The sequence below is a fragment of the Nematostella vectensis genome, chromosome 10 (genome assembly GCF_932526225.1).
Source record: "Nematostella vectensis chromosome 10, jaNemVect1.1, whole genome shotgun sequence".
Taxonomy (NCBI): Eukaryota; Metazoa; Cnidaria; class Anthozoa; order Actiniaria; family Edwardsiidae; genus Nematostella; species Nematostella vectensis.
The window spans coordinates 6,327,190-6,342,628 of record NC_064043.1 but is presented as its reverse complement, the minus strand read 5'-3'; the positions used below and the strand labels follow the sequence as shown (position 1 = coordinate 6,342,628).

The 15,439-nt window shown below is 39.1% G+C and overlaps 2 protein-coding genes and 1 long non-coding RNA gene across 4 annotated transcripts in view; 1 reads left to right on the top strand and 2 right to left on the bottom strand.

Annotated features, from left to right (window-relative positions):
• LOC5521964 (TPR and ankyrin repeat-containing protein 1) overlaps positions 1 to 8,781 on the top strand; it is a 29,926-nt gene extending 21,145 nt beyond the window's left edge. For both annotated transcript variants that reach the window (XM_048733167.1, XM_048733168.1), the window contains exons 22-26: positions 154 to 1,520; positions 1,923 to 2,964; positions 3,454 to 3,787; positions 3,993 to 4,203; positions 8,038 to 8,781. In XM_048733167.1, the coding sequence (XP_048589124.1) occupies positions 154 to 1,520; positions 1,923 to 2,964; positions 3,454 to 3,787; positions 3,993 to 4,203; positions 8,038 to 8,216 (3,133 nt within the window). In that variant the 3' untranslated portion in view covers positions 8,217 to 8,781. The remainder of the gene's footprint in view (positions 1 to 153; positions 1,521 to 1,922; positions 2,965 to 3,453; positions 3,788 to 3,992; positions 4,204 to 8,037) is intronic.
• On the bottom strand, positions 8,681 to 11,429 carry LOC5522079 (trace amine-associated receptor 4). Its single transcript, XM_001641794.3, has one exon. It carries the CDS (start codon positions 10,755 to 10,757, stop codon positions 9,690 to 9,692), a length of 1,068 nt encoding a protein of 355 aa, XP_001641844.1. The 5' UTR covers positions 10,758 to 11,429; the 3' UTR covers positions 8,681 to 9,689.
• A 2,470-nt stretch (positions 11,430 to 13,899) lies between these two features.
• On the bottom strand, positions 13,900 to 15,195 carry LOC116604607. The gene is made up of 2 exons (XR_004291138.2): positions 14,955 to 15,195; positions 13,900 to 14,833 (listed from the first exon to the last, which is right to left on the bottom strand). It is a non-coding gene; the product is annotated as an uncharacterized LOC116604607 (long non-coding RNA).
• Between the last annotated feature and the right edge of the window lie 244 nt (positions 15,196 to 15,439).

The window sequence follows — 15,439 nt, the reverse complement described above, 5'->3', positions numbered from 1 at the left end:
CTTACTTACTTGGGCGTTCGCTGCAAATTTATTTTGGGGTGCCAACTTGTCTGTTATTATTCTTTTTTTTTACAGATTTTTGTAATTGTTAATGTCTGTTATTGTCGTCTGTATGCAGATTTTGATATTTATGATCACCATTTATTCTGTTAGGTACAACAGCCTTGCAGGTAGAGACGGGGTTGTAACAGGTATTCGTCCACCCAAGGTCTCTAGGACTGTGGAGCGCTTGTGCCATCAGCTGGCAGAGGAACACTTCCGTATTGGAAAACCAGATGACATGGTAGCAGTCCTCAACAGACTGCCCTCAGTAGATGACAAGATCGCCTTCCTGCAGCGGCATGGCTGCGTCCAGGAGACCATAGAAGCTTTGCTTGAGGAGTCGAGGTTCGACGAGGCTGCCAAGGTGCTCAAGACCAACGGGCGCTTCTCCGAGGCTGCCAAGTACTCGACCGATCCCCATGTGCTGGCAGACTGTCACCTATCCAGGGCAAGAGCGGCCTGTGCTCATAACACGATTGAAGATGCTGTTGAACCCCTGGAGGAAGCACTACGACTTTTTATCAAGGTCAAAGACAAGATAGGTGAAGCGGAAGCCAGGATGTTGCTAGGAAAATGCAAAAGGAGTTCCGATGACTTGGACCAGGCACGTAGGCTGTTCTACAATAGCAACCATGCTGTTGGGGAATTCAGTGCTTGCGTGATGTTGTACAGAGTCAGTGGTATGGATCTGCCACAATCTGTGCCTTTCCGTCATATTCTAGACGCGCTTGAACACGTTCTTAGCCTGGTGCTAACAATGAGTAAGCAATCCAGCATGTACACGAATGCAGAGCAGCGGACGGTGATGTTGTGCGAGGGATTCTATGGTCTTGAGCCAGCAGAAAGTTCCAGCCAAAGGTGCATCTACCCGAAGAGTGGCAGCCGCTTTGCATCTATAGCGCTGATGAAAGATGACATCAGGCACGTCATAGATGTAAAACAAGCTTACAAGCTGATTGCAGACACATTACTTTTACAGGCAGCTGAATTCACTAACCAACTCAAGACCTGCTTGAAGAGGCATGTGAGGGAAAACTTACAATGCAAGATGTACAATGTCGGAATCCCATGTCACGAAAGCTGCATGTACCAGCACAATAAAATAACCCCAGAGCAGTTTAGGGTGCTGTTTGAAGGACGGATTAACGAACTCCTCCTGAATGCTGTCGCTGGGAAATTCATCCATGCAGCACCCAAGCAGGCACAGCAGCAGTTCACCAATAGAGTGTCAATAGCCAAGGAGATAGCCAGCTTTAGGGACTGCCATGCGCTCTATGACCTGTTCTTTCCCAATGTTGGTCACCAGGGGGTGTTTGTTACTCGAGAGATCATGCGGCAGGTTAGGCGTAACCGCTTGGTATGTGAACGCCTGGAGGCGTTTGCTGAGGCAGTATGGAAAGCTGACCAGAGAAGCACTAAGGTGCCACATTTGGACTCAGATGTGTTTATACAGATTACACGTGTCCTTTACCTGACTGGTATGTAGTGTATACTAGTGTGTATGTATATCTGGCCTGTGCTATAACTATGCAATGAAGTACACGTGACAGTACCACACCATAACAACAAAAATCAAAACAAAACAAATACGCATTCCAAGTATTCAGATACACTTCGCTAAAATTGGCCATCCGCGAACATTTTATAATATCGGACATCTTAAGAAATATTTATTCAGCTGTACAAATGACCTTTAGACAGTCAGACGCTCCGCAATCTCGTCATTTTGTCTATTGCAATTGCGGTATATTGTGGTATTGTTGATAGGATATAATACTTCGTGTGAGCCAATTAAAGCGTGTGATTCAAAGTGCCATCATGAGCGTTTTATTCGATGAATGCAGAACGTAAAAAAAAACACATTTCTTTTCCCTAACTAGGTGCATCCAAGAAGCTTCTCCTGTGGTTGTCTATTGACGAGAAAGTTAATCCACGGTCTGATGCAATGCTGAATGACAAGCGGAGTGGTCGTTCCCGCTCATTCCTGTCCGTCTTCCACGACGGGCTTCGGCTTCTGCATAGTTACGGCGATGTGCTAAACAGCTCTCACTCGATTCTACGCCGGTACCTGACTTTTATCGCCAAGAAGACCACGCTCCCTGTTCCCTCCATTATCAATACAGTGTCAATCATCGAGCAACAGTTGGTGGTGTGCCTTGCACTCTACGCCAGACTCTCCATTGATTATAACTACCACGTTTGTCTGCCTGAAAGCTACTTGCAGGCGATCAACATTTATGATATGGTGAACTGCAGTGATAAGGCTCAAGGCAGTATATACCAAGCTGTGGAGGCAACAGCTATGCAGTCCCGTACGAACTTTATCATCAGCTCTGTACACAGCTTGTTGCTGTACATGGTTCAGCTGGTGTGTGGCGTCATAGGCAAACACTTCAACATCATCCGTGATGCGTTCGTCTTCAGGCATGGCGATGAGATTGTGTCAGGCGAGGTTGAAAGAACACTTGTCTTGGCATTGACAATGCTCTGCAATTGTGGCTTTGGCATACCATTTAACTGCAGCGCCTTCTTACTGGATAACCTCCGCAGCTTATCCATGCAGATCACCTTCCCTAGCCGCATCCGCCAGGCGCTTCAGGCAGTACAGACAGCAAGCCACATACCTGACGTTGTTGCTGCCCTGGAGGCTTTCCTGCAGAGTCGAAGCGAGCGGCTGTACTGTCTTCGTTGGAACCAGCACTCGCTTCATTTCAGCAAACAAGTGGGAGCATCACTATTTAGTCAGATGCGCCCATCCCAGCTCTTTGCATTCGGTAATGCAGGGCAAGTAGAGGCGGTCGAGGCCCATGCCAGTCATGAGGACCCGCCAGAGTTCCAGATGCCGCAGAGGTACCTTGAGCAGCAGCAGAGGGAGCGGCAGGAGGTTGAGGTGGAGATGGCTGCCATCAAGATTCAGAAATGGTATGAGCTGGGTATCAAAACCAAACATTGTATGTACAAGGTTTGAAATGTATAAAACCACAGTGAAGATACTTTGTTTTTACTTCGAACTTAGGCGCTTTAATCTTACGGTTTTTAAAATATCCCGAAATTTAAGGTACCGGGAAAATATTGTATTGGTACAAATTTTAAAGCTCGTAACATTAAAAAAAATCGTTTAGCGAAAAGCAAACCTTTCAAGGTCACGAAATCGTTCATGTGAATGTTTAATGTAATAATGTTCGTGAAAGTAGAACGATGGGTCAGATGTTCTGCAGCTTTTGAGTTTCAACCTTCCCTTTGTTATTATTGAAATGAAAATGGATTTGGAAAATTATGAGTTAAAGTGTATCATTCAACGCGCAACGCGTAATGCTACAAAACGCATTTTCCCGGAATGTCGCCTTTCTATTGTCAAACCTTTCCAGTCGACTTGTCTATTCTCATCCCGTCCTTCGTACATGTGTACAGGTATCGGAGGATCAAGTGTGCACAGCAACAGGCGCAAGTACCTTTTACGGCTCCACCCACCCTACAAGTAGACGAGCTCATGTACCAGTCGACTGTGTTACACTTCGATAAATTCAAGGCGGATGCATCCGAGTGCTCAGTGTGTCGAGTCAGATTTAGCCTGCAGACAGGTGATGGTTACGTGACCAGTGAGGTTGCCATGCCGACGTTCGAGGAGCACGTAAGTGAGGGAAGCCCTCATCACCAGCGCGTGGCCGAGTTCGAGAAATACCGGGAGTGGCATATGAAGAGGGTGTTACCGCTCTTTGTTCAGGACACCAAGTTGAGAGAAAAGGTAATGATATTTTTTTTCACAGTAGTTCGCAATATTATATGGCCACTATGTGGTGGCCCGCGTGCTATTGTAAGCCGTGATTAATTGGGATTGTTATTATCGAGGGAATGTCTTGTAAATGTATTGTAAATCCCTTCTACCATTACATTTCTTTTTTCAATCTCTTTTGGAAAAATGAAGGACAGTTTGCCATATTGGATTTCAGATCGAGAATGCCGAGGGACGTACGAGTGGTGGTCCGTCAGGGCACAATTTTGGATTGGATTCTCAGCGCCTTTCATGTGCACGCGGCTATGTGTCCCAGGCGATTCAAGAGTTTGAGAGTGCTGGCCAGTGGAGGAATCTAAAGGACCTCGAACCACTTATCAAAACTTTCGAGGACACCATTCAAACAATTGAAGTAGTTCTCTTACAAGGTAATTTTGAGGGTTTCATACTAATCATCTACTCATTGAATCGGTGGTGTCTCTGTTAGGCGGTCAATTTCACAAAGCGGTCACTGCCAGTGACATCTTTTGAGCGGCCAGCTTCAACAAGCTAAATAGTGGGTGACGCTGTTACCCATTATGTACTCGTACTGATCAAGCATTCTATCATGTAGACAATCAGCTTCCTGCAGAACTAAATTAACATTAAATGAATAACGTCAGAGTGTAATCGCCTCACGATAAGGGACCAATCACGCCGCCAATTTTACGCTCCCGCACAAAAACGAGAAAAAAAAATCTTTTGAATAATGGGAAAATAACCAAGTAACTGAGAAACCTTCAATCGTACAGCGTTGAAAATATTTTTTCGAGGTTATGATATGATATAAATATGTTTTCGAGGATGTCTAAGAATTTTGACCTCCTTGAAGATATTTTATATTTAATTGATTCCAAGCCTCAAATTATTGCTGTCACTGAGACTAAACTAAATGATTATTCTGTTAAGAACATAAATTTTAAAAATTACAATTTTTTTCACAATGACTCTAAAACCAATGCTGGTGGCTCTGCCTTATATATTAACAATTCTTTAAATGCTATACCCCGTGAAGATATAAAACTTGACATGGATTTAGTTGAATCAACTTGGTGTGAGATTGAAAATGGGAAAAATAAGAAAAATATTATTGTAGGTTGTATTTATAGACATCCCACAGATAATCTTAATGAATTTACAATTCAGTTAGATAACATAATCAAATCTATTGACCCAAACAAAGTTGACTTATTCCTGTGTGGCGATATAAATATAGATTTTTTGAAAGCTAATTCCCATTTCCAGACTGATGAATACCTCGATATGCTTTTCTCTAATGGCTTAATGCCAATTATAACTAAGCCTACTCGTATAACCAGTCACACTGCCACACTGATTGATCATATCTACACTAATTGTCCCATTTCCCATGTCACTCCTGGTATTCTCACAGTTGATATCTCTGACCATCTGCCCATTTTCTGCACCTTTAAGTCCCATCTCAAGAAAACTTGTGAACAGCAAAGTTTTAGAGATTTTTCTAAATTTAATAGTGAAAATTTCTTGTATGATATGAACCAGCTTGATTGGAATTCCCTTCACCAATCAACTAAAACATTAAATGAAAAAACTGAAGACACAATTCATGCCATCCATTCTGTTATCGATAAACATGCACCAATGAAAATTGCCTCTCGTGCAAAAAAAAGACAACTTAGTAAACCATGGATTACCAATGGCATCTTAAAATCAATAAAGCACAAGCAAAAAATGTACCGAAGTCACTTTTTTAGCAAAAACCAAGAAAAAGTAATAGCATACAAGCAATATTCTAATACTTTATCACATCTTCTCAACAAAAGTAAAAAGGAATATTTCCATTCTCAATTTATTAGCTGTAAAAACAACCTCAAAGCTACCTGGAAATTAATCGGCAAGCTGATACAAAGGAAAACAAAGGGGCAAAGTGCTCCTAGTCGCATTACTTCAGGAAATAGGTCGTTTACCAATCCTTCTGATATTGCTGATCAGTTGAACAAATTTTTTACAAATGTAGGAACCAATCTAGCTTCCCAAATTAAAGATGACAAATCCATATCTCCTACATCCTATATTAAACAATCTACAACTTCTTCTTTTGTTATGTCTCCAGTTTCAGAAGCACAGGTTTTTTTACTTTTTGCATCTCTTAATGAAAATAAATCATATATTACTATTCCTAATAAATTTATAAAATTGTCAGCATCCATCCTAGCCTCTCCCTTTACTGCCATTTATAATGAATCTATAGCAAGTGGTGAAGTCCCTGATATTTTCAAAATCTCAAGGGTTACTCCTATATATAAAAGTGGGGATGCCACTGAACCAGGGAATTATAGACCAATATCAATAATCTGTTCATTTAGCAAGATTCTTGAGAAGCTTATCTACAACCAGCTGATTTTTTTTCTTGAAAAACATAAAATTTTATTTGAATTTCAATTTGGATTTCGGAAAGGCCATTCAACCGAACATGCCATATTAGAAACTGTTGAGACCCTCAAGTCTTCTATTGACCAAGGTATGACTACATGTGCTATTTTCTTAGATTTTTCAAAGGCATTTGATACTATTAACCACGACATCTTATTAGCTAAAATGTACAAATATGGAGTCAGGGGAACCCCCGCAAAATGGTTTTCTAGTTATCTCTCTAATCGTCATCAGTTTGTCAAAATTGGCAATGCGGAATCATCTATGCTACCAATCTCTTGCGGAGTTCCTCAAGGATCTACCCTTGGTCCCTTATTATTCCTCTTATATATTAATGATCTCCCCAACTCTTCTAAGAAACTGAAATTTAGAATATTTGCAGATGATACAAATCTATTTTATACTTCAAAAAACCCCAAAGATTTAGAAACCACTGTTAATAGTGAATTAGACAATGTCATCAAATACTGTAACGCTAATAAGTTGTCCATTAATTTTAAGAAAACTCATCATATCACTGTCACCTCCCCCAGAAAAAGTGTTTCTATTGACTTAACAGCATATGGTATAAAGAATACTAACAACATAAAATACTTAGGTGTCTTTATTGATGAACATCTCAAATGGAATTCACAACTAAATCATGTTAATAAATGCCTCGCAAAAAATCTTGGAATCATTTCCAAGTTACGTTATTTTCTTCCCCTGACTACTTTAACACAACTATACTATAATTTAATTTACCCATATATTTCTTATGGTATAATGAGCTGGGGCTCGGCAAGCCAAACACGGCTTCGCCCTATCAAAACGAAGCAGAATAAATGCATTCGCTCTATTTTCTTTGCTCCCCAAAGGGAAAGTCCATCGAATTATTACCAACTGCTTAGGATCCTGAATCTTGATAACATACATAATCTAAGGATATCATCTCTTGTTTATAAGCTCCAACACTTTCCTGATACTATGCCTAAGCCATTATGTAATCTAATCCTGCCTGCCACTCAAGTTCACTCACATAATACCAGATATGCTTCCAAAGGCAATCTCTTTAGGCCAGCTTCCAAAACCAATTATGGATTAACTAAATTTACAGCCATGTCTTCTAGATTTTGGGAAAAAATACCAAATTGCATTAAGTCCTTACCTTACAATTCCTTCATAGAACAACTGAAATTGCATTTATTAAATAATCAGAATTAATATTGATCCACCCTGGCCAGATTTACTTTTCCTCACTCTAAAATATTATATTTTGTTTATGTATATATTATATATTGTAAAAAAAAAAAAAAAAATAATAATAATAATAATATTATAATAATATTATAATAATATCCTGTAAGACCCTCGAAATCTGACTGTGGCAGTGACCATCTCGAAAGCTTATGCTTCTATGGTCACTGCGCACCTTAAATTTTTTTTTCTTCTTAAGTACCGTAAATAGTTAACTTCCCCTTTTTTCTACCTGTATCCAAATATTCTTTATCTTATTCAAAATAGTGCAAAATAAAAAAATGAATGAATGAAGTTGGTTATTTAGAAGTTTCCTTGCAAATCGATCATGGTGTTTTAAAATGTAAACAACAACATATGGCTGAGTTTGATTCTTTAAATGGCTATCAAAATAAACTTTGGTTGCGTCCATCACAACATTTAAAACAAGATCAATGACATCAAAAATATTTTATTCCAATTACTCGGATACTTTTACAGTTGTTCTACTGCTTGTTAAAATTTTCATAATCTCATCGTTCATCTTTGTACCACAATCAAGCATCGTTTTCACGTTATCTCTGATTGTGCATTAGATGTAGTAAACAAAGGTGGACCAGCGGAGGCCGATGAGGCTGAACAGGGCGAGGACTGGGACGAGGAGGAACCGGAAGAACTGGCACCAAGTGGCGTTAGGCGTGGTCGCTCAGGTCGAAGGCAAAGGAAGCGAGGTGGGAATAGAAAAAAGGGCAGAAACGAGGAGAAGAGGAAGTGAAAAGACAGCCCCAAGCAAAAACAATTAAAGGCACTTCGGTTGTTGAACTTAAAATGTCGGTTAGATAGTCACGTCTTGATAACCGAGTTACCTACAAGTAGTTACCGAGTCACACACGATTACTTACCGAGTACTTACGAATACTTACCGAGTCTCATACGATTACTAGTCTAGGCCACACGTTTACGTACCGTGTGACATACGATTACTTACCGAGTCACACACGAGTACTTGCCAAGTCACCCAAGGGTATCGAGTGATTCTCTAAGCTGCTTTTAAAACTTACGGGATATTCCCGAAAATTGCCGATTCAGCGAGAAGTAACGCGTTACTTTCAGATCAAGGGACTCCCGAAAAGAGTTTACTTGTTATGTCTAGTTATGAAAGATATAAATTGTTGTGTCTTGTTCCAGTTTATAAAGAAATCACACGAGATTATTTGCAAAAACCACATTTCGGAAAAACATTTTCCATAGATTATATTTGTATTGATAGTTATTGAAGTTTATAATTTATTTAGATTGTAAATTTATGTTTAGATCTCATTAAACACATTTTGTTTTGATTGGTGTTATGTTTAAGCAGGGAGTTTGGTTTAAGCGTTCGAAAATGACTCATTATGTAAACATTGCTGAATTCCCTGTACTTTTACTGTGCAATAGTATAATCTATAACACTTAGCACATTGCATTCTCAAGGAATGTGCCACTTTGAACGAGCTGATATTCACAAAAAAAAAAACTAACAACTGCAGGATCTAATTTGTTATTATGCCTACAATACTGTGATAATAAGAGGGAATTAAATAGTTTCTGTTAGCCGCCTTTTTCGATTTTGGCAAACCCATCATCTATTAGATTTGGAAAATGAACAATCTGTTGTTTAAGATGATTAGTTGGATGATTTCGAGATTTCTTCACATAATTTGTCATGTAATATTGAATCATAGCTATTCTTAAGGTTATGGCTGACTAGCGTATTTTAAAGTAGGAATTATAGTGAAAAAAAGCTTATTCAGCGAGGTGATTATACATTAACTATTGAATTCGTATGCAACGATGTGCCATTTTTCGGTGTCTATGGTATATGCCTTAGTCAACAACTAATTTAAGGACAACTCCTGTGCTAGGCAATGTTGTGTCCCAAGGCCATTACCGTCAGCTCGCAAGTCGCAAACCTCGTATCGCGTAGAAGTGCATACCTTTGACCACTCCTAGTTTTTGGCACGGAGTTGCAAGGCTGTGCAGCGGATTTGGAGCTCGTTTAATCGGATGGTATCCTTCAAATCCCGATCTTCAGTTCAGTTCATGATCGTGTGGAATGATTACTTTTGAGGTGGTTGTAGATATTGTTGTGGGTATACCCGGTATCTTAAATGACATATGTAATGATGAAACTCTGTTGAACTGCTTGATTTCTCCTGAAAGGTGATAGATCACATGACTTGAAAGAGTATAGCGGGTACCTCGTATCTCAACCAGCTTCCTGTTGTTGGTGTTGTTGTTTTCCTGTTGTGGACTCTACTGATTTCTGCTGAGATGGTGATATATCACCCGACCTGATTGGTTGTAGTGGGTACCCAGTAGTGGCACTAGCATAATTGGATCTGAAACTCTGCCCCCTCCCCTTTTTAATCACTAGTCTCAAAACCGCTTGTCTGACCTCTTGACTTCTGAGACAGTAGATTGCAGGGTTAAGGCTAGAGTTGAGGAATACTAATGTTTCCGCGAGGGAGACGGTGACATATCTTACTTCTTCTTGCATGACAACTAACATGTCGATTATTACCACCACCATTATGGGCAGGTAGCATACCACCATGGCACCTATCACGTACATCGCCGTTTTGATAGCTTTGTGCTGCTTTGTCTCTGTGATCATCTTGCTCTGGGTTGCCCGGCTCTGGGATGCAATTTGGTTGCGATGACGTTGCGCCAGTTGTGCCATTTTTGTATAAATCCCTGCTAGAATTACAAATGTCAATATGAGAAGGACGATGCAACTAAGTTGCAAGATGGCGCCCGCAACGCCAAGCGTCCAAGAAGCGACGATGACGGTCCAGAACCCCCAGCAACTGATGAGTACAATAGTGATTCTCTTGGTGGTGACGAGGATGGCGTACTTGAAGGGTAGCGAGACTGTCAAGCAGCGATCTACACTGATCAGGAGCGCAGTTACCACAGACATCATCGACGTTAGGAACTTCGTTGCGTCGAATGCAGCCGTCACATCGCAAAAATATTTGCCTTGCAGCACTGCTATATGAAGCACAATGTTCAAAGGCTGTACCACAGCTCCAACCAAAACATCGGTCAGGGCTAGCCAGGCTAGTAAGAAGTTAGCGTTGCTACGTAAATTGGGCTCGCGCCCAAATGCTAGTAAAATAGCGATGTTCGTCAGGAGTGCCGACAAGGCGATGGCACTGTTGAGGACACAGTTGACGATCGCTGTGACTGTGAATAACTCGTTTGTTGTGTTGGTGGTGTAGGATGGTATAACGAAGAGTCTGCATACTTCAGTATTCACAACGCTTTCATTCATCGCTCTTGTCGTTTATTGAAGAGCGCTAAAAGCTTGCAATCTGTACTTGTTAGTTATTCATAAGTTTTGAACTCTAGACGGTATAACTGTGCCTTGTTGCCCTTTATTCAGGTGTGGAGTAGGATATCTAGGATGTGTCGTCACTGCGCCCTGAAATTGGGTTACACTTGTAGGAACTAAACATTCGCAGATAAAATAAAACTTTTCCCTTTATTTCATTGAAATGATGGGGTTTAAAAAAAAACTTGGATTTGCTCTGCATCTAGGCAGCTGTCTAAACTTATGGATTTTTTTCATTGGCGTTCGGGACTTTCTAATATCAACAAATCATTGTGCCAATGGCATAGAAGTTGACTTTTTTTCGAAACGCTCTGAGAGGATAACAGATGCACTTTATTTTGGTGACGTCTTGTCTTTTTGTTCCACGCAACTTAAGGGCCGCCTGTATACATTTAATGGTCTTAAAAGTATACAGACGACGAATGAAAAGCTAGAATGATGGAAAAAAAGCTTAGTTTTGTTAAATGATGGGATATAAGCTTAGTTTTGTTGACTATTTGATAAAGAGATTGAAATGACTATCGGGCTTCTACGAAAACTTGAGTCAACAGATGTGATAAAAACATTAAAGTACAAGTGAGATTTTTAAATAAAATTAGCCATTTTGTTATTCTCTTCACAAAAATTTGCATCGACCAGGATTTGATGAAAGAGAATAGGGTTCTTATTGTTTAAAACCTATTTTAATACCGTCCTTTTTAAAACTCTCATATTCCAATCGCCATTTACAATAATAACGTTTTTATAATAAGTATACATTTATTTCACAAAAGGTTGTCAGTGCAACTGGCGAATGGCAAATGGTAAACTGATTATGGGTACTCAATATTCGCTAAATTAAAGGTGTTAAATAAAGTCCAGTAATGTCAGAGCAAAGCATTTGTAACTTTTAATGGATAGTTGGTTTGATTTATCCATATTCTATGAGACGCGTGGTTACGCCATTTGCCAATCGCCATTTGCACTGACAACCTTTATTGAGATAGGTGTATGCCTTGAACCTTTGCATTTTCGATATAGGTGTTACTTCTAAGGTGAGCTCTAAATATATTTTACTACTAGTGATAAACCATGATATATTGACGAAAAGCAATGTAATGGGCTTCCTGGTGTTTTAGGGGAATAGTATGCGTCGTCGTAAACATTAATTAAACAAATGCCTCCCTTTTGAGTCCGCAATATATTTATCTCATATTTAATTTACCTTATAAAAATGTGAAAAGGCGCTTTCGCCCGTATTTCAGTATTTCCACCTTTCCCTATATCCGTGTTGGGAACCCTGTTTATGATGTTTTTGGCCGGAATCGGACAACCAAATTGAAACCATGCCAGTTGGGTTTTGTGAATAAGAGAGTGGATCGTGAATCCTCGTTTCGTTGGCTTTCTTTGGCTTAGTCTGTTATTTAGTGGTCGATTGCATACTTTTAATGAAAATCGATGTGACATAAAAGTGGGTCTGAAAACACAAGATGACCGCCCACTAATAGTCATGAACAAACCTTTTGCTTTTATTAAAAAAATCGAAGAGTACTAACTTCTTATATCGAGATTGATCTGATAAAATAAGAAGTGTTGTGCACCATCTCGATGTGATTAAATAAGCGTTTATGCACCGTCCTTTAATGGATTGAATTAAAGTTGTTCAAATGTCAAAAGTCTAGTTGTAGTAGGTAAAAGCTCTTTGCTTCCGTTTTCTTGTTTGCAAACTGTTTTATGTGCGATGGAGCTAAAGAATCTACTTTCTTTTCGAGGTAGGAATAATGCCTTTCTAAATAACGATAAAAAGACGGTAGTGTTTTCAGCTACAATTAATCTATCTATGCAATGAAACTACGGCAATTATTCGAATTCTTTTTAAGATTTGATTTTCCGCACGCTCGAAGGTTTGTTTACACATCTTCCGAAATTATCTAGAATAAGATTTCTCCTCTACGATGATATTTTTGGAGATAGACTTATTATTGTATACTTTTAGTGTGTCTTTTCTTGAGAGACACGGAGGTCTGAAGGTCATTAGTCCTTTTTGCTGCGGGAAAAAAAATGATTTTTGTGCTTCTGTGAAAGATGGTTCCTTTGCGAGTGTGACCCTCTCGCTTACAAAAACGCGTGAGTTAGAACTTTTCTATCCTGTATAATCTTGAAATGAAAACCATTTTGCACACCTCCTCTACGGCAATGGCGTGTTTTTGGAGTTTTTAGCTCAGCCTTTTTTTTTTTATATGAGGTGGTCAATTCCTTAGCGTATTATATATAGTATAGATAGATACCTCGAGATAGATACCTCGACACCCCCAACCCCTACTCCCCAGAAATAACGCTTGCGTGCTGGTTTCCTATTCCTCTACTCTGGGCAAAATTACCCAGCTGGGAGAGTTCAATGTGATATTCTCATATTTTGACAACATCCACCGAGTCGAGTATCTTAGTTTAGTCATACCTATTACTTCCGCTCCGAAACTGACACATCTGTCACTGGCATTAAGTGTGCTTTGTCAGATCACATAATGTTTTTTTAAAGCTGCATTGTCACCAGTTCACTTCCGGAGGTCCGACGGAAACCTCGACCGTTAAAATACAAAAGAATCTATTAGAATCCGAGATATTTACATGCCATCCGCTCTAAATTATCAATCACATCCTCGAAGAAACTTGCAATAGACAAACCGCTTTCAATATTTTAAAATATTTTTCGCGTTTTCCGTTAAAAATCATCGGAGATTGTGTTACGTAATCGACCGGAAGTAAACTGGTGACAATGCGGCTTTAAGAGGGTTCAAAAAAGGTTTCTCGAGATGTGTCGGGATACGTTAACTTGAGGAGGACACAAGCGAAGTATTTGGGGAATACGTGAGTTTGAGATTCGGGACTCAAAGCTCAAGAGTTTTGTAAGAATTTGCGAGATCATAACATATTAAACAATATAATTTTTCTAGAATTCTAGTATTTGCCTGGATATTTTTAGTACAAAACTTCGTGGGCAATTTTAAGGCTTCAACATTCAAACATGAATAGAAGCCCTTGCATAAGATTCCTTTTATGTGACATTTTCGGCTTTTTTCTAGCAAAAACAAACTAGGTTGGATATCTCTTTCTCATTCATTCAAAAGCTCATATTTGTTACAGGTTTCCCATTCGAAAATTATAAATAAGTTATTACTTTTGGGTTTTAGGCATTTGTAATTTTTATTACTTTAAAAGAAGTTATGGATTGACCCCAACACTTTGGTTTCAAGCAGCCATTCTTTACAATATGCGACGAAAAAATGTTTATAATAAAACTACGCATAATGCTATGCAGTTGTCCATCGTGCGTACATTAGCGTTTAATTTTGTAACCAACTGAACTAATTATGACGTTCTATTATACACCAAGCTAATCGTTTTGATACGAAACAGTAAAAAAAGTTTATATTTTTCTCAGTGTTGGTTTTAAATCTCATTATTTTAGTAAATTTTGATACAAAAATGTGCAGAAAGTGAGGAAGATATTCTTTTATTTTTCATTTTCTTTTATTTTCTTGAGACCATAATGATCTTCAGTAAAGAACGTTCTAAAAAAGGTAAAAAATATTTTGATAAGAGAATGAATACAATGGCTGCATCATTAGATCTAACACATAAGCTCCCAAAGCAACATCACAAGGTTCAATTTCCTAATTTCCTTTGACTTATCCAGTCTACCATGACTAGCCAGCCATCGATACCTTGAAGGCTTTTGACTCATTTAGTCGGGACGGTCTACCATGGCTAGCCATCCATCAATACTCTTCCTTGTTTTGCTTTTGTTGCATGGACGTGGATGCTCTTCATTTAAGGTAAGCTGCTGGCTTGAGACGTTTTACCAAACATTCTAAGTATTACACCAGTCTTACTTGAATATACTCCTTTTTCGTATTGACAGCTATTCTTCGCTGTGTACCGGTTTTCTTAGCCAGTGAATCTATACTAGTTTTGTTATGATTGTTTCCTCAGCTATGTTTTTCTCTAAGTAAAGCATTCCATAAAGAAGAACTTTTCTAAAAAAAAATTGGAAAAGTTAAACACAAGAACAGCGGTCCCATTGCTTTGAAAGACTTCCTCCAGTTTACTCACATACTTTGACCTATGACGAAGTTTTTAAATTGAAGTCTTACTTACCTTCTTTTTCCAAACACATCGTTTGTCCTTCCGTCCATCGTTTGTACGTCTTTTTATTATAAACGTTTTAAGATGTGTCGGTTCTTTCTTGGTTTGAGCCACGACGAAAATAATGCAAAAACTTTATCAACAATATTCATGGTGTCGGCCGCGAGTTAGAAGAACAAAAACGCGGGAAAAATTAGACGCAGGGTTCCCGTGAGTGTAAATACACTAAAAACTAAATTATTGTAAGTTTGGCTGTACCTTTTGGGGTTTTATTAAGTAGGTAGCATTCTCGGATAGTGCTAAAATATATTCTTGTATAATGATTTCACTGAGGTGACGTTTTACGTCACCTCAGCAAATTGTGCTGGCTCCACGTGAAGGCGGGCGACACCACAGGGTACCCACGCGATGACCCAAAAAAACTGAGTCGCATAGTTATATACCATTTCTCTATAACTATTTTTTGCTTCGCGCAAATAATAACCAGTCTCAAATTA

Excerpts from the sequence above, each read along its gene's own strand:
- LOC5522079 (XM_001641794.3), bottom strand. The coding sequence starts at position 10,757 with ATGAATGAAAGCGTTGTGAATACTGAAGTATGCAGACTCTTCGTTATA.